Source organism: Hyperolius riggenbachi, chromosome 2, assembly GCF_040937935.1.
Source record: "Hyperolius riggenbachi isolate aHypRig1 chromosome 2, aHypRig1.pri, whole genome shotgun sequence".
NCBI classification, from domain to species: Eukaryota; Metazoa; Chordata; class Amphibia; order Anura; family Hyperoliidae; genus Hyperolius; species Hyperolius riggenbachi.
This window is the reverse complement of record NC_090647.1, coordinates 455,933,020-455,952,688: the sequence shown is the minus strand read 5'-3', so window position 1 is coordinate 455,952,688 and position 19,669 is coordinate 455,933,020. Positions and strand designations below refer to the sequence as shown.

The 19,669-nt window shown below is 44.1% G+C and overlaps 1 protein-coding gene across 1 annotated transcript in view; it reads right to left on the bottom strand.

Moving 5' to 3' along the window:
- DPH1 (diphthamide biosynthesis 1) overlaps positions 1–19,669 on the bottom strand; it is a 426,157-nt gene that overhangs the window by 184,456 nt on the left and 222,032 nt on the right. The window contains exon 4 of the mRNA XM_068270081.1: positions 11,414–11,535. Coding sequence (XP_068126182.1) covers positions 11,414–11,535 — 122 coding nt within the window. The remainder of the gene's footprint in view (positions 1–11,413; positions 11,536–19,669) is intronic.

The following is a 19,669-nucleotide window of genomic DNA, read 5'->3' as shown; positions in this document are numbered from 1 at the left end:
AAGGCACCTATACCTGGCCATACTGGGGTCACCTATACCTGGCTATATTGAGGGCACCTATTTCTGGCTATACTAGGGTCACCTATACCTGGCTATACTAGGGTCACCTATACCTGGCTATATTATGGTCCACTATATCTGACTATACTGGGGGACAGCATCTATATCTGGCTATTCTGGGGGCACCTATACCTGGCTATCTATACTGGGGGCACCTATACATGGGTATCTAAACTGGGGGCACCTGTACCAGGCTACCTATACTGGGGGCACCAACACCTGGGATGGGGGTGTGGGGATGGGCATCCAAAGTTTCGGGGGGGGGGGGGGGCAGTGATTTCTAGTTACGCCCCTGCATATGACTTCCTCTAGGTAGGAGGGGCATTTGATTTCTAAATCCTTATATTTCAAATACTAGTGCTCATATACAATTAGTCTTTATCTTGTCAAAAGTCACATTAATAGGGAAGCTGCTTCACTGATATGCAGACACTACAGAAAGTGCTAGTAACTGCAGCTCAGGTGGCAGATTGAAAACTCAATCCAAACACATGGAAAAAGAAGAGTTATCTTTATTACACAGACATCAATATATTTCAGCAGCAGCAAGCATAGCGGTACTCAAACAAGGTGAATCTTGCTCCTTCGAAGAACACTGCAACCACATCATACAGAAATGTCTTGACATATCGCCATACTGTGACAGCACCAGTCTGACATGCAGCCAGGAGGGTTTGCTGGGTGGATGTGACATCTGCTGATCATACCCTCGTGGCAGCATATCCGCATAATCTCTGCTGAACCTATGTGTATGTGAATGCCTGTTTTCTGGAACAGATATGAAAAAGACTGCTGCCATCATTGTATGGCTATAATTAAAGAGGATCTAAACTTATCTACAGGAATGAAGTAAAACACCGAAAAACCCACCCTGTTTGTATTTCGAGATAACAGACTAATTCTCCCTTATCTACTAGTAATAAATCACAGCAAGGGCTCATTCACACTACAAGAGTTTTGAGATTTTAAAAGCTCAAGCTAATGTTATCCTATGTGTATTTTCTCACTGGAGTGATGTGATTTTGTAAAAATCTCCCATAGCATTGCATTAGCAAGGGCTTTTAAAATCTCTAGCGTTTAAAGAGAACCCAAGGTGTGTTTAAAGAATGTTATCTGCATATATACTAGGCTAGTTCTGCCTATACAGCCCAGCCTCTGTTGCTATCCCAAACCCCCCTAAGGTCCCCCTGCACTCTGCAATCCCCCATAAATCACAGCCGTGCTGTGAGGCTGTGTTTGCATCTGTAGTGTCAGTCTCGGCTGCTCCCCCGCCTCTTGCATAGCTCCGGTCCCTGCCCCCATCCCTTCCCTCCAATCAGCACGGAGGAAAGGGATGCAGGCGGGGACCGGAGTTCTGCAGGAGGCGGGGAGAGCAGCAGACTGACACTATAGAGATAAACACAGCCAGCTCTGACAAGCTGTTTGTCAGCAGCGTGGCTGTGATTTATGAGGGATTGCAGAGTGCAGGGGGACCTTAGGAGGGTTTGGGATAGCAACAGAGGCTGGGCTGTATAGGCAGATCCAGCCTCTGTATGCAGATAACATTCTTCAAACCCACCTCGGGTTCTCTTTAAAAAGCTCTTGTAGTGTGAATCAGCCCTAATTTGAGCTGACTCCACTCTCTGATATGTGCTGCACTGTGCTGAGTTCAGAGGCCAAGGCCGGATTTATAATTTTAGCGCCCCTAGGCCAACTTTTTTGTTGCTCCCCTTCCACGAGCAGCTGTGCCTCCGCATTCCATATGCCCATGCATAGCAGCCTCTCTCTTTCATGTATTGCTCTCTTGAGCAGCATCCCATTTCATTGTAATACTCCAAATTTGTAGCTTTTCTTTTTAATTTGCAGCCTCCTCCTTCCTATGCAGCAACCCTTCTTCAATACCCAGCTGTCCCTCCTCCATGTCCAGCTTCCACCCAAGGCTCAAGCCTTTGTGGCCTTTCCAGAAAACCAGCCCTGTCAGAGGCTATATGTAAACACAGGAGGTTTACCCCTGTATGTGCTTCCATGAAAATACTGTATAATCTCGAATATAAGCTGACCCGTATATATACGCCGAAGTACCCACTTTTCCCTTGGAAACCAGGTGACTGACTCTCGTATAAGCGCCTTCCCCAATATAGTGCCCTCCACAGTAGCCTGATGTGCCCCCAGTGAAAGTCATCCCCCCTCCCCATAGCCGGATGTGCCCCAGGATCATACAGCTGTGTCTCAAGAAGCCACTAGATGGCGTCATAGATATGAGACACAGCGATTGCCACGCAGGAAGAATCCCTGATCATTACACCGTTGACACGTTGCTTGCACGCTCTGCACCACAAGCCAGGGGACAAAGGTAGTCATGAGCAGTGCACTCTGCACACCATGTTGCAGGGTTGGGGAGCAGGGACACAGCAGGGCGCAAGCTGGTAAGAGCAGGATCACTAGTGCACAATCCTTACGCTCCTCTTCCATTAACAAAACCTGCTCCACCATCTGTTTTACTCCACTGATTCGCATATAAGCCAAGGGGGGTAACTTTTCAGCACATTTTGTATGCTGAAAAATTAGGCTTATACGCAAGTATATACAGTAACTGTTACTGCTTATATTTCTCCACAGAGATGCTGCTGTTTAAAAAAAATGTTTATCTATAAAGGCTATTATGAAGTTGCTTATCTTTTAGAGCAAAGTGGAAGTACTGGGTTTAGGTACACTTTAAAGGCATCTTCACATGATAACAATAATGGCTACAATGTACTATGATTGGAGGACAGTGTTCTATAAAACTATAGGAATATCCTTTTATTGACAAGAAACCATGCTTAAGAATTAGGCACAGATGTATTTCCTTGATGCGCTGCTTGCCTGGCTCCTGAGATTTGTCCAGCCTTGCTAATCCAGTGTAAATGTTCACATGAACAAGCACAGGCACAGCTGTAGAAGCAGTTGAGACAGCTCAAGATGGACAAAGACAGAGGACATTTGGCAGCAGATGGATGAAAGCCAAGTTTATTCCTATGTGACACACACTGTACGCTTGTGATAGATCTCACCCAGGGGGGCAAGTAATGAAGAGGAATAGTCAGAGAAGTGAAGCTGCATTCCTGCAAGTGACATATCGATCAGCTCACTGAATCAAAGCTATTGACCCAAAAGATGTTCTCTGTCCCAAGACAGTAATACGCATGCAACACCTTATGCCTACAGAAGAGGGCAATGCAGAGCTCAGGCAGACTCTCATTAACCCCTACAATCTTCTAGAGCAACGCATAGCATCAGAAGAAGGCATAGTAGAGCAATTCTGTAAACTGCATTTTGCAAAAGCAGCAAGAATATGTTAATGTTTTGAAATGGTAAGCATTCCAGTGTTGTACTCATTGTTTCTGCAAATGTAGCTTAAGTAACAACTATAAAAACATCCTTTTTCCATTCTCTCTGGCTGGGCAGCACCTGCTCAAACAAGTGCAATGTAGAATCTCGTGCTAAACTGCAGGAATTTCAGCCACCTGGCCTTGCAGTCACTAACAGCAATGATTTCATGAGGCTGATCCTGACTACCCCCTAGACAAGGCTCTGCTGTGTGCAAGAGACTCTGTTACAAAGAATGAGGAGCCTAACTCCTGACTGTACATAAAACAGTGCCCTCCATTGTGTGGAAGACATTGCAGCAGTCTTAAAGTGGCATTGTCACCATAAAAATCAAATTTCAACAGCAACTGGTCTGAGTGTATTAAGTGATAAAGATGCTAATCCTGCATTCAAAACTTTGAAAACTTTTTCTGCTTTTATGGTTTGGTGTTATCACATACTTTAGGAGCACTGGCCCTTTAATAGTCAGTGCCAAACAGTTGCATGCTGGGGGTTCTTTTTATCTATAATATATTCCTCCTCTTCCATTTATTTCCCTGCCTAGCCGCCTATCTGAAACACGATCCTCTACTCACTTGTGTTTACAAGCAAAACTGAGGTGACTCAGCGATTGGAGGAGAAAAAAAAAAGTTAATGACATCAGTATTTAGCCTTAAACTGTGGGCAAAAGACATGGTTCCCACCAGGAACAGAATTCTCTTCATTTACTATGTAAAATTCACTGAAAGAAAAACATGGACAGTACAATACATGTGTTATGTAAGTAGATCAAGTATTTATCTACTTATATATGCGTTTTTTTCCCTGGCATAGTATGGCTGATCCTACTGCTGTAAAGTGTATTTGAGAGGTCTCTTATTGACCTTACGGCGCCGACGCCGTGATGACGCGAGGCGGCCGGCGTGGTGATGACAGCCATGACGAATGAGGAAGAAGGAGCCCGACACTCACTCCCAGTGTCGCTGGGAACCGCCGGGCAGCCATTTCTGAGCGGAGCCTAGGAGAAGAGCCAGGACGGCGTCGTGGGACCTCCCGACCTACACTGGGCTGCAGAAAGCCCAAGGTGAGTAGCAATTTCATTTTTATTTTGAGCTCGGAGTCCCTTTAACTCTCCAGGGGATTTCCACATCCTCCTCGAAACCACCAATCTAGCGCTGGCACTCTCTGGAAGTTCGCAGCGCGCTCCCATAAATGAACAACCGCAGCCACACTGTGCAGGAGCAGGACACCTCATCTCTGTGCAGTAACATGGAGCGGCTCCAAGCCCAAGCGGTTCCATGCTACTGTATAGCTGTCTGTGCAGCGTGGCCACGACCGTTCACGGATGGGAGCTTCCGCCGCATGTGCGTTTCAACAAGCCCTTGTCCAAGAGGTGCAAATGCTCTCAGCGTTGGATTAGTGGTGGCGAGGGGGATTGGAGAAGGTTCTAGATTATCCAGAAGCTTTTCTCTACCGAGTATCAAAGTGGGCCACTTTTTTCCCTACAGGTACACTTAATTCTCTCCACACTGCAGTACACTGAAACACTGAATACTAAGCTGTTTAAAAAGTAGGAATAATTTAGTTACAATTGTTGCAACATTGTAATGACAAATTGACCAATATATCAACGTAATCCCTTATACGGTCATTCCCTAAACTAAGCATGACACCAAAAGCCGACACCTAATACACTTCAGTGCATGCTCCCAATTATATTCCTTGCAGTATTATGTGAGGCACAGGGTTAGTGTTGGGACTGCCTTTACATGGAAGTAAGGGCTGGTTCACATGGGTGTTTTGTGGCGTTTAATGCGGCGTTTCAGATGCAGCGTTTTTTGGGATCTACCGCCGTCCCATTCAAGTGAATGGGAGCATTTAGAGCTGGCTTTTGCAGGCTTTCATGAAAGCCTGACGGTAGATCCCGGCGTTGCGTCTAGTCTTGAAAGCAACATGTTGCTTTCAGAAGCAGTAAACTCCAGGAAACAATAGCAGAGACCAGAACTGCTAGCCTTGAATGCTTCCCAAAAGCCTTCAAAAGCTAGCTTTTAAACGCTGGCGTTTGAACGCGGCGCCAAGCGAAAGCTCAGCAGACGCCCGTGTGAACTAGCCCTTACTTTGCTGCAATAAGCCAACTTGTCTACAATCTGCTAAGCAATGTAGTAACCACTTCCCTACCATGGGTTATTTCCCCTTAAAAACCACAGCAATTTTCACATTTAACACTCCTCCCATTCATTCACCAATAACTGTATTACTACTTATCACACCGTAATGATCTACATATTGTTTTTTGCAGCACAAACTAGCTTCGGCACAATGCAGAGTGAAGCAGGCACCAAAAAGTCCGGCTTCACAGTTGAAGGAGTTATGGAAGCACAGAACGTGCAACTGCCAGGAAGAACAGAAAAGGCCTAATGCATCACTGGAGTAGTTAAATATTAAACTGTTCGGCTACTCTGCAGCCTGGGAAGTGTGTGTTGGGGGGAGGGGGGGGGTAGGTGTGTAGTTAGGGTGAGTGTCTTTTACCAGTAAACCAGGAAAGTGTCCAATGCTAATTTGTTTGGGGGAGTCCTTTGAGTTATTGCTACACCACGGTTCAAACTGACAATGTTTCTGCCAGAATCACTGTCACCAGTGCCCTGTCTTTCTTTTGCTGCTTAAAATGATAGACATTTGAAGCACTTGAAGGCTACATAAAATGGCAAGGAGGGCTACATTCTGCGCCCGCGGGCCTTGAGTTTGACACCTGTGGTTTATATTGTATCACTAATTACAAGCCCTTATTTGCAAAAAATAGATGTAATATACCCTTATGACATACATATTAAAAAAAGCTGAGTCCCTAAGGTAAGGTAACTATTTTTTGCTTTAATTTTGGTAAGTGTGTGTGTGTGTGTGTGTGTGTGTGTGTGTGTGTGTGTGTGTGTGTGTGTGTGTGTGTGTGTGTTGTGGGCAGAGGGGGATTTTCTTTAGCATATTTTAATGTATTTTAAGTGTAGTTTTATTTTTCGTCTACTAGATGTCTTCACACATTATCCTGTGTACAGAACATAGGAAGAGCACTTTGATCGGCTTTGGGAAAACATGTTCCCACTCATGATTAGTACTCGACAGGGCAGCAATCAGGGAGCAGTGAAAACAGTCACCGCGTTTCAGCGCTATCCCCAGTTCAAGTTTGCTGCCTCTGTGAGCCTCGAGAGGCACTCGTGTCCCTAAGTGCTTTTAAAGACGGGTGGTTCGTACTGCGCATGCGTGAGGTCGCACACAAGTTGTCGAGCCTGTGCTGGAATGAGAGGACGGTGAGAGAAACAGGAAAGCTCTATAGAATCACGTCAGTTTTACTTTAAAGGTTTAAAACTCAAATTGGGCCCCATTTGGAATTCCGGTTTAGATGCACACCGTTTTAGGTCAGAATAGGGACCAACTAGAAAAAGGGAAGCATGTTGTGGTAAATTGACTTGAGGCAAAGAACCCCTGCATTTATTTAGAACATTCACTCTTATTATTATTATTTTTTTTTACTAAGGCTGGTTTCACACTGCAAACTGGCGTCAGGGATGCGGTGCGTCGCACCTGCCGCACCACAAGAAACAGGCCTTCAGGGAACACCGCGTTAGTATGCGGTGTTTCCTGTCTGGCCACCAGTCAACCAGGAAGTGACGCGCGCTTCCGGTCACTTCCTGCTTCGGGGTATGCAGAAGTGCACAGAAGCGTATTGTTAAAATATGCATGCGCGCCGTGACGTTGTCTTTTTAAGGAAACCCGCGTCGCCATAGACTAACATGACTTCCGGGCTGACCCAGAGCACCGCGAATCACGTACGGTAACATAGTTTGGTGCAGTGTACCGCAACGTGGGAAGTATGAACTTCCCCATAGGGTAGCATTAAGCTGCGCTAGCAGTGCGTCATTTTGACACACCGCCCTGGTGTGATAGGGCCCTAACTTTGCTGTGTTTTTTTTTATCACTGTCCATATCACAGGTTGCTATGTGTATGTATTTTTAAGTGCAATAGGTTAATAAGGTTTGTCTTCCAATGCAAGCTCTATTTCAGCCAGTGGCGTTCCTACCATTGGGCGTAGGGGAGCGTGGTGCCTCGGGTGACTGACAGCCAGGGGGTGTTGCCACGACCCCCATAGTTGCAGAGCAGGAGCCAGGAGGGGAAGAGCAGCGCTAGAAGGAGGGGTGACAGGGACAGCGGCGGGGAGGGGGGACATATCCCCCCCTCCCTCGCCTTGGTCTCCTCCTTCTGCCTCTCTTCCCCTCCAAAATGCGGGCAACAGGAGCAGCGAGCACCAAACAGGCAGAGTGGGCAGGCAGAGTACTCTCTGCCTGCCCACTCTGCCTGTTTGGTGCTCGCTTTTGGTGCTCGCTGCCCCCGTTGCCCGCATTTTGGAGGGGAAGAGAGGCAGACGGAGGGGACCCAGGTGAGGGAGGGGGGGATATGTCCCGCATCCCCGCCACTGTCCCTGTCACCCCTCCTTTTAGCTATGCTGGGGGGGGCACTATACTAGCTACACTGGGGGGGCACTATACTAGCTACACTGGGGGGGGGGGGCACTATACTAGCTACAAGGGGGGGCACTATACTCGCTACACTGGGGGGTCCACTATACTAGCTACAAGGGGGGAGGCACTATACTAGCTACAAGGGGGGGGGCACTATACTAGCTACACTGGGGGGGGGCACTATACTAGCTACACAGGGGGGGACACTATACTAGCTACACTGGGGGGGGGGGCACTATACTAGCTAAACCGGGGGGAGGGGCACTATACTAGCTACACTGGGGGGGGGGCACTATACTAGCTACACTGGGGAGGCCACTATACTAGCTACAATGGGGGCCACTATACTAGCTACACTGGGGGGCCACTATACTAGCTACACTGGGGGGCCACTATACTAGCTACACTGGGGGGGCCCACTATACTAGCTACACTGGGGGGGCCCACTATACTAGCTACAATGGGGGGTGGGAACTATACTAGCTACACTGGGGGGGCACTATACTAGCTACACAGGGGGGGCACTATACTAGCTACACTGGGGAGTGCACTATACTAGCTACACTGGGGGGGGCCACTATATTAGCTACAATGGGGGCCACTATACTAGCTACACTGGGGGGCACTATACTAGCTACACTGAGGGGGGGGCACAATACTAGCTACAATTGGGGGGGGGGACTATACTAGCTATACTGGGGGGCCCACTATACTAGCTACAATAGGGGCCACTATACTAGCTACACTGGGGGGGGGGGGCACTATACTAGCTACACTGGGGGGGGGGCACTATACTAGCTACACTGGGGGGGGGCACTATACTAGCTACACTGGGGGGCCACTATACTAGCTACACTGGGGGGCCACTATACTAGCTACAATGGGGGCCACTATACTAGCGACACTGGGGGGGGGGGGCACTATACTAGCGACACTGGGGGGGGGCACTATACTAGCGACACTGGGGGGGGGGGCACTATACTAGCTACACTGGGGGGGCACTATACTAGCTACACTGGGGGGCACTATTTTAGCTACACTGGGGGGGGGGCACTATACTAGCTACACTGGAGGGGGGGCACTGTACTAGCTACAATGGGGGCCACTATACTAGCTACACTGGGGGGGCACTATACTAGCTACATGGGGGGGGCACTATACTAGCTACAATGGGGGCCACTATACTAGCTACACTGGGGGGGCACTATACTAGCTAAACTGGGGGGGGGGGCACTATACTAGCTACACTGGGGGCCACTATACTACCTACACTGGGGGGGGGCACTATACTAGCTACATTGGGGGCCACTATACTAGCTACACTGGGGGCCACTATACTAGCTACCTTGGGGCCACTATACTAACTACACTGGGGGCCACTATACTAGCTACCTTGGGGCCAATATACTAGCTACACTGGGGGGGGGGGGGGCACTATACTAGCTACAATGGGGGGCACTATACTTGCTACACTGGGAGCCACTAGGGGGCCACTATACTGGGGGCAGCTATACGGGGGGGTCACTATACTAGCTATACTGGGGGCCACTATTCTAGCTACACTGGGGGGCAACTTTACTAGCTACCTTGGGGCCACTATACTAGTTACACTGGGAGCAGCTATACTACCTAAACTGGGGGCCACTATACTACCTATACTGGGGGCCACTATACTAGCTATACTGGGGCAACTATACTAGCTCCACTGGGGGCAGCTATACTACTTACACTGGAGGGCCACTATACTACCTATCTTGGGGGTAGCTATACTGGGGGCCACTATACTAGCTACACTGGCGGCAGCAGCACTACCTAAATTGGGGCAGCAGCTATGCTGCCTATCCTGGGGGCAACTATACTAGCTATGCTGGGGGCAGCTATATTGGGGCAACTATACTACCTTCACTGGGGGCAACTAGCTACCTATACTGGGGGCAACTGTGCTAGCTACCTATACTGGGGGCAACTTTATTACATATACTGGGGCAACTATATTACCTATATAGGGGGCACCTATACCTAGCATTAACCGCTGTGGCGCACTTAGTATGCCACACTCACTCCTTTACTTTTTTTTTGGGGGGGGGGGTCTTATAATACCCAGCACTGGGTGTCAAATGCCCTAGGTACGCCACTGATTTCAGCTACTTACAAATCAAGAGAGTTCTGTTTACTGCCACAAAACTTTTGAAAACTTATTTTTCTTTTCTAGTTTTCTCTAATCGAGGATTGACTGTATATGAAATAATCTAATTTTAAATGTCTAGTTACACTTTAACCTATTTTGGTTCCTGGACGTAGTTTCTACGTCCAGGAACCATGCGCGCTACCGCACGCCCCCGCGGCCGATCGTGCGCGTGCACGCGCACTCCCGGCCGCGGATTCGGTAGCCAAGGAATCAATGTATCGGGCTATGGAGCCCGATCATTGATTCCTCTCCCCCGCTGAAAAAGCGACAGCTTCTCTCGGAAGCTGAGCTTTTTTTGGCCGTCTCCTTCCCGATGCGTCACTCTAAGCGCGTGCTACGCTTAGAGTGACATCATGTAAACAAACTCATGGCCGCCATCTTGTGGCCAAAAAGTAATACTACACCTGAAAAAAAAACCAAAAAGAATTAACACACATTTACATTATAAATCTATTGTTTACCTCCCACCCTCCCAAAAGTACCCAAATAAAATGTTTAGTATAAAAAATAAAAAAACATTACAATTAAAAAAAAAACAACATGTAAATATTTACCTAAGGGTCTAAACTTTTTAAATATCAATGTAAAGATGAAATATTTCTATATTTTTTTTATTTTAAACTTGTAAATAGTGATAGATGCAAAATGGAAAAAATGCACCTTTATTTCCAAATAAAATATTGTCGCCATACATTGTGATAGGGACATAATTTTAACGGTGTAATAACCGGGACATATGGACAAATACAATACGCGAGTTTTAATTATGGAGGCATGTATTATTTTAAAACTATAATAGCTGAAAACTGAGAATAATGAATTTTTCCATTTTTTTCTTATTCTTCCTGTTAAAATGCATTTACAGTAAAGTGGCTCTTAGCAAAATGTACCCCCCAAAGAAAGCCTAATTGGTGGCAGAAAAAACAAGATATAGATCAGTGCATTGTGATAATTAGTGATAAAGTTATAGGCTAATGAATGGGAGGTGAACATTTCTCACGAAAAACGACGGAACCTGAATGGGTTAAACTGACAGTAGGTAAATTCAGCCCACTAGGATCTGCACAGAAGTCAACCATCACTTTTAGGTGAACATATCCTTCAATGACATAGCCGTTGTTGAATGCTGCCAAATAACTGTGCTAAATACATTACTCTCTTTTGTTTTTTGCTGTTTTTGTTATAGAGTGCATCTATTCAGAAACAGAACTGTAGCAATAAAAAGCCAGTCGATGATTGTGATCTATTAGCCCGCAATATTTCCGGAACTGTTATCCTACATTTCACCGATGAACAATTGAAATGTGCAAAGAAACATAAACTTACTGAGGCAGCTGTGTCCATAATGTACCAAGAAGTCCGCTCCTAGCGCCCGCGCGGTGTAATCATCCACGCAGCACGCTCCGTATGTCACATCTCCCATCACCACGGTCTCCGCTGAAGTAAATCTATGGCCAAGAAATAGGGACATGAGACCACCAGGGAATATTCATTGCTGACTTAAGAACACATGATAAATGATGTGTATTATGGGGCCATGTGTAGATGGGAAACATACATTTTCCAAATTCCCACTGCAAATTAAACAGCAAAAGCATAAACGAAAAAAATAATAATAAAATGTGAAAAGTGTTAGAGTGCATTACAACCATCAGGCAAAAACCCAATTATGTTGTTAGGAATCTCAAAGAGAGAGAGAGAGAGAGAGAGAGAGAGAGAGAGAGAGAGAGAGAGAGAGAGAGAGAGAGAGAGAGAGAGAGAGAGAGAGAGAGAGAGAGAGAGAGAGAGAGAGAAAACTTTGAAGGTATTTTAGGCTTTGACCCAAATTGAATATTACCTTCTGGTTGTACTAAAGTGAGATACGATCACACATCACACCTGTAAAGGGACCCTTCCTAGCTTTCATACTTAAAATGAACCCAAGGTGTGAGACCAATGGAAGCTGCCATATTTATGTTTTTTTAAACAACACCAGTTGCCTGGCAGTGCTGCTGATCTTTCTGGTCAGTAGGGTTTAAATCACAAGCCTGAAACAAGCATGCAGCTCATCTTGTCAGATTTGCCATAGATATCTGATATGCATGCTTGTTCAGGGTCTATATAGTGTGTCTATAGATATTGTGTAAAGGACTTACTCCATCCATCCCTCCTCCAGTTTATCAGTAAGTTCCTTTATGGCAACAATGACGCACTGTTATGAGATGAGGCGTGCAGCCATATTAAGCTAAAATGTCTTGTTTGACAAATCTCAGTTCAATACAGGCAGTGTGAAAGTCTACGCAAGGTTGATCAATGTTTCACACCCTTTTAAACTATGCACTCCTTTATACAAGCTAAGCGTGAGGCAAGTTATTGTAAATTCTTATTGATGTGTTCATTTTTTTGCCGTGTCCTACTAAGACATGACTGATATCTATAAGGCTAGTTCTGACAGAACACATGATGGTGCAGCTTAGCAACTGTCAATTGAGTGCCTATTAAAAAGAAACTTTAACCAAGGATTCAAATCTTTACCTTTTCTCGAACAGATCATCAAGGGGGTTTGTACGGCTGATATTGTGGTGAAACCCCTCCCAGAGAATGATGTCACGACCAAGGTCCTGACAGTTTGCTGTCAGTGAAGCTCATTGCATTGTGGGAAATAAAAGCTTTTCCCAACTGCCACACAAGCAATATCTCCTTTTGTGCATAGAACTCTCAGTAAGGATCATTCCGTACAGATCACTTGGCAGGACGGTCACCACCAGTGATACATTTCAGAATGTAAATCGGGGAGAGGAAAGATTTTACTATGGGCAAACACTGACTAAATATTCTGTAAATGAATATTGTAAAATAATAAGCAATTCTATTAATTATGTTATTTTCACCACAGTTCTTCTATAACGCGGATCCGAGATGAAAAAGTTACTATAACAACAAGTAACTTGTCTATTTATCTTATCTAAAGCAAACCTAGCTGCAAACAGCTTCAAAAGTTTATGATTATTTATTGCTGTAATGCAATGAGGGCAGCCATGTTCTGTTTGTCACACTACACTGAGGCAAGGTTATAGCATCTCCAGCCTTCAGCCTGTGGAAAATTTCACTCCCCCCTCCTCCTCTGAAATCTCTGGCTAGTAACTTCCTCCTGCCCAGACTGAGCTCCCATAAGCCCCTGCTACCTGGGACTGAGTGCCAAAGCTCTCTGAAAAGCTGTGGGTGAGGCTTGTTTAGTTTATAGGGAATTAGAGTATTAAAACCAAACAAAAAAAGTATTTGGCTTGAGAAATGCCCTATAAACTATATGAAAGGAACACAATTATGCAATGAGTAAAAGTTTATCTCGGATCCACTTTAAAGAGACACTGAAGCGAAAAAAAAAATGATGATATTATGATTTGTGTGTGTAGTACAGCTAAGAAATAAAACATTAAGATCAGATACATCAGTCTAATTGTTTCCAGTACAGAAAGAGTTGAGAAACTCCAGTTGTTATCTCTATGCAAAAAAGCTATTAAGCTCTCCGACTAACTTAGTCGTGGAGAGGGCTGTTATCTGACTTTTATTATCTCAACTGTAATTGAACTGTTTACTTTTCCTCTGCTAGAGGAGCGTTCATTACTTCACAGACTGCTCTGAAAGACTCATTTTGAATGCCGAGTGTTGTGTAATCTGCACATATTATAGAATGATGCAATGTTAGAAAAAACACTATATACCTGAAAATAAAAATATGAAAATATTTTCTTTGCTGCTAATCTTCTAGTAATTGTTCATAGTACACAACCAATTCATTATATCATATATATTTTTTTCGCTTCAGTGTCTCTTTAACTGCACATGCATCTAGTGAGACAACCAACATGAGTGGGGGAGGTCAGCAGTTTCCAACCTATAATCAACCATGCAGTATCTGAAAAATCTGCAACTGACCACCTAGTTACTTGGTATGACACTATGCAAAGTCTGGTACACACTATACAATTTTCACTTCAGATCATATTCGAGTGAATGATCAGATCGATATTCAGATCTTATAGCCATCAGATATAGACGAAAGCTAGCATACACACAAATGTGATTTTTCTTAAATTCTGAACAGATTTCAAATTGGATATCAATTGAAAGGCCATAGACACGGAATGATGAACAGTATTTCAACTGAAATTTTCCAGCCCGGTCTTTCTGCTTCCGTTGTGAAAGTAATTGATTTTGAACTTGGGCTCGGTTGCTGGCAATTAGTAGGCTGTATATTTGCCTGCAGGTTGAAATGCTGCAGATTGAAGTTACCGTGGTGATGTCCTGCTTCCCTGGCTGCTGCAATGCATACCGTTGACGTGTGATGCATGCTGGGAGACATAGTTCCAATTGATTCACAATCTGGTTTCTGGTTATATGGTTCATTATGTGTGCCATTCTGCACATTCCAATGCAATTGTTATTTATTAGATTGACGTAATTATGGTGTATAGATAGTGCTGGTCCAGCTTGTATTTGTGGTTCAGTAGTTCTCATTGATGTGATTACTATGAGTGGACATGATTCGTTGAGTGGAAATGATGTCCACATTTGCTATATCAGAGACATGATGGATGCATCATCACAGTAAGGATACTGCCAGGTGTCTAGGGGGCGGGGTATGACTACACCCCAGGAACATCACAAACATGGGGAGAGATTAGTCACCGGGAAGGTCTACCGTGGGACACCAAAATGCTGAGAAAAAAAACGTTGGCCCTGGCAGATGACAACACCTTCACTTTTGTTCCCATTCTACAAAACGTAATCATTTGACTTTCAGATGCAATAAAATGGTGGAAGTGATGTGTGTCCACATAAAAGACCTAATTAGCACAAGAGATGCAAAAGAAATGATTATCATGTAAACCGCATAACAAACTTTGGTCAATATAACATTGAAATCACATCTAATATGCATAACAATTTGTAGAAATGAACCCGGTGACATATTTATTTTGTGTACAAGAGCTCTGTTTTCAGCCGCCTACCTAATGAATATAATATATTCACCAAGACACGTCTTTCCTGATACGAGAGTTATGATCATACAGGAATCAGACAATAGATAGGACTGCAAAACACAAATAGGAGTCGTCAGAAAAACAAGAGGAGCTTTAATGTCAGCCAGATAAGGATGGAACATAAATACCAGATAGGACACAATGAGAAACATAAATTGCTATGCTGTGCACTCCGTGATTTGCTCTGATTATCAGCTCAGCTCAAATGGACATAAACAGCCGGAAGTCTTTGGCATTCTATCGCTATCCATATACAGCACAATAACAGCAGGGACAAGAAACAAATGCACTACGCCCTATATTGTCCAGAGGAAAGATTGAATAGGATCTCCATATTGACAGGGCAACTAATGGACACAGTAATAAACTGCGGTAATGGATGACAACAGATGGACTTTATCTATACGTACATTTATATTCGGAGAACAAATGTATCTGATAAAGAAGTGATAAAGGCAATTATACAGGTCCAGGCACGTAAGGTATAGGAAAAACAAGTATGGGTACCTTTAAACTCACACATGCATAGTGTAAGCAATAGAGCTTACGCTCATCTATTCGTCAACAAGTCTTGTCTCCAATGCCAGGTGCTCCTCCCTGTGCCTTCTCTCTTGGGGTGCCTTTGTCACATGATAATAAACACAAGAGGCAATGTGAAATGTACCTTACACGACTACTAGAGGCCTCAAGTGTTTGGCATTGTAGCATTTCTCATATGACACTGGTGTCCTGGGAGAAAAGAGACAGTGTGGACCGCCAGACGGGGATAGAGAAGAAACACCCTGGTGGATAAGGGAGAGCTAGCTCTGCTGCCAACACTGCATGTTGGTCCCTATGTAATCAAATGCCGATACTGCTTTATTCCTGACCTGCCGCTGATTGAGCGATATCTTCCATCTGGGGGGGGTTCAACCAATTCAATCTATTTCATCTAGAAATTGATCAATCGAGCATTGTTTGAGGCATCAATTAATAAGCAGTTAGTGGCCACCTTCAGAAATTGGACCACACCCTCTGTTTTGTTTCTTCAGCGATCACAATTTCCTAGAACTATGGTTGTATTTTTAAATTAAAAGATACTACAGCTACAGGATTGCATACATACTTTTACTACGTCTTTTAGTAGTCCCATCCTCTGATATCCTCCTGCCCTGTTTACTCTCAGTTGGCAGCAGTAACCGCCTGTTTTCAAATCCTCCAGTTACCACCTAATGTATCCTCTAAGTGTTCTCTCAAAGTCACCTACAGGAAGAAGTTTACTACTTCGAGTCACAGAGTCAGATGCTGATGTAATTTTTTTTTTTTTAGACAGCAGCCCTCATGGCAGAGAAATATATATTTTATAGTTCTGGCTAGTAAGGTTAGCTGGAAACATGCATTAAAACAATGTTATTTAAGTATGTTGAACATGACTGGGATTAGATCAAGTGAAGGAAAGTTTATTTGAAGATTGATTTAAGAACTCTGATAAGGGCTGAGACAAAAAAAAAAACACTGACAACCCCATCATGGGGCTCTGATTCTGCGACAACATCTTTCCAACTGACCGATCATCTCCAAGATATAGTTTGATACTCTCTCTCCCCCACATCAGCGGGGATTTGAATCAAAGGCTGTGCTGGCACGCATTTAGAATTTTTATGGAAACTACATGATAAATACTTTGTGATATAGTAATAACTGCCTCTGAAGAAGCGGTGCAGTGGCCCGCGAAACGTGCATCATGCTGTGTAAATTCAGTGAACTCGTTCATCCTGCAAGTGTTTTTACTGATCAACTCCGAGGCCTGAATATATATTTTAGAAAGACTAAAATAAAGTTGTGACTTTTATGGACTTGCGTGATTACTGTTAAATTATGGACGTTTCTCCTGCCCTTCAGTGATTGAAAAACCTGTCCTGTGTTTCAATTTTGATACTTCAAAGAACCCTCCGCTATCCTGCTCAAGACCATTAATAAACTGCTGAAGAACCCATCGCTGTGAAGCTAGATATATTTGTGTAATTGGTAATCCTGATGCCTGACTAGGCAATCATATCATGCTTATGGTACATGCAGATAACAAACAGCTACTGGAACCCCAGGTATAAGCAAGTGTTGGAGTCACTTGCCCATGATTAAGTTAAAACCTTTCTTGTCTATCTATTGCCAAATTTTAACTTGTAGAAAACCATAGTATAATTACTGTAGTTGTCAAATTATTATTTTTTTTACTTGCAGGTCTGGCTAACTTCTTATGCTTAAAAGATCTTTAGGGAAAAACAAATTTTCCTCAATAAACTTAAATCAAGTGGAAAAAACTATAATTTGCATTATATGTTCTGTCATTGACACAGATTTTTTTAAAACATTAAAGTATACCCGAAGCCGAACTGCTCTGGTAAAATGGTAGCTACTGTGATGTGTGTGCATAGGCCCTGATGCTTACCCCTCCTCCCGATCACTCTCGTGCCCTTTTGTTCTGCTGCAAAAGACCCCATTAGAGGCTGCAATTTGGCCAAGTCATGGACCTTTAACCTGGACCTAGTAGGCTGCACATGCACAGTATATTTAATTCACCCTCCCTTGTCCCGCAGTCTGGATAGAAGCACGCATACCAGGAACCCAGGAGCTGGAAAGTGGCGCGGTCACAAGAGGGGCGGACGGGACATACTGCGCATACGCAGCATAGTATGTCCAGGTTACAGGTCGGTGACTTGGCCAAGTCACACCCCCTAACGAGACCTTGTGCAACAGAATGGAGGGGCATGGGAGTGCTAGGAAGGATTGGTAAGCATCAGGACTCATACCAGCATATCGCCGTAGTCACCATTTTAACAGAGCACTTTGGCTGAGGAATCCTTTCAAATGGACCTACACCCTAACCACTACTCCAAACGATTTATAATGCACAGTCAGAAAGAGGACATCCTTGTATGTCCATGGAATAAAATGTTCTGCAGGTGATGTCTGTGGAAAGAGATGATGCATTTATGGCAGTTGGAAACAGCTGTTATTTCCCACAATGCAACAAGGCTTCCACAGTGTGATGTCAGCACCCTGGTGCTGACATCACACTGTGGGAGGGGTTTCACCACAATATCAGCCATACAGAGAGCCCTGATGATCCGTTTGTGAAAAGGAAAAGATTTCTCATGTACAAGGAGGTATCAGCTACTGATTGGGATGAAGTTCAATCCTTGGTACGGTTTCTCTTTAAGTGCCCAGAAAAAAACCAAATACACAAAGAATGTACAAAATTCATGCAAATACTGCCCTGGTCCAGATTTCAACTGAGGACTTGCAAGGTAAGAATCCAGTGTATTGCCCCACTAAAGTGTTTTTCATGAGAACAGTTCACCCTGACTGAATCTCCTCTGCAATCTGGTACCAGCAGTGCCCACACCAGCCAGCAAAGCAAGCAAACATTTCATCAACCAATAGATAGGCGCATACTGGAATTCTGTGCCTTTTATAAAGGGAACACATATGATTCATAATCATTTTTCAGGGAACAGTGGAATCTCAGATTCACACCATTCGTTAACATAAGGCCAAGACAACATAAGTTCCTAAGCCAAGCAACATGTCTTTCGTACACAGAGCTGTATTCATGTTGATGAATCTCAAATAGGCATGATCAGGAGCTAAAAGGGCTGTAAGTAACTCAATGGTGTTTCCTTTACAAAATTTTCAACACCCAACTATGCGCCCATTTACAGTCTCATCTATGAGTATGCTTACTATGCTGGCAGCCCTGAGTAGTGTGATAGGAACATGTGTGTGTGATTTGATTAGTCCATTTTACAATAGATTTTCATATGAATTAGCACAATTCTATATTATAATAATTAGCATAATTCTCAATTATTATACATTAAAAGAGTTAATAAAATGGTATTCGCTGTATGCAAATCAGGCACTTCTGAAGAGTAATCATAAGCAAATTAGTTTTACCTGGGTGAGCAAACTATGCTGATAAAAAAAAGGAGAGCTGAAAAGATTCATTGTTGATCATTTTTGTTTCATGGTAGCTGAATGAACCAGATTGTAGTCACACTGAAATGTCTGTTGTGCAGAGTTCAGAGTTAAATTTCAAGTCCTTTAATGAAATTAGGAATATGAAACTGCAGGGAGGTTCTGTATACTACATAAATAATTCACCAGTGGCTCAGAGGAGAATTTAAATTAATGCACAATGTTTATTAGAACAACAATCAACAAGAAAACACCATAATAAAACTACTGTAATTAAAATAACCCACTAGGCTGGAGCACTCCACCAACAAAATGCACACAAACACACACCACACAACCACCATTCCTACACATGCCTATAATTCACCTATATACAGTACATGAGTAGGTTTGGTTTGGCAGGTAAGCAGCCAATATTTACCCCTCTTAACCACTTGAGGACCCACCCTTTACCCCCCCTTAAGGACCAGCGCTGTTTGTTGTGATCTGTGCTGGGTGGGCTCTGCAGCCCCCAGCACAGATCAGCGTGCACGCAGAGCGATCAGATCGCCCTGCTTTTTTCCCCCCTATGGGGATGATGTGCAGGGGGGGTCTGATCGCT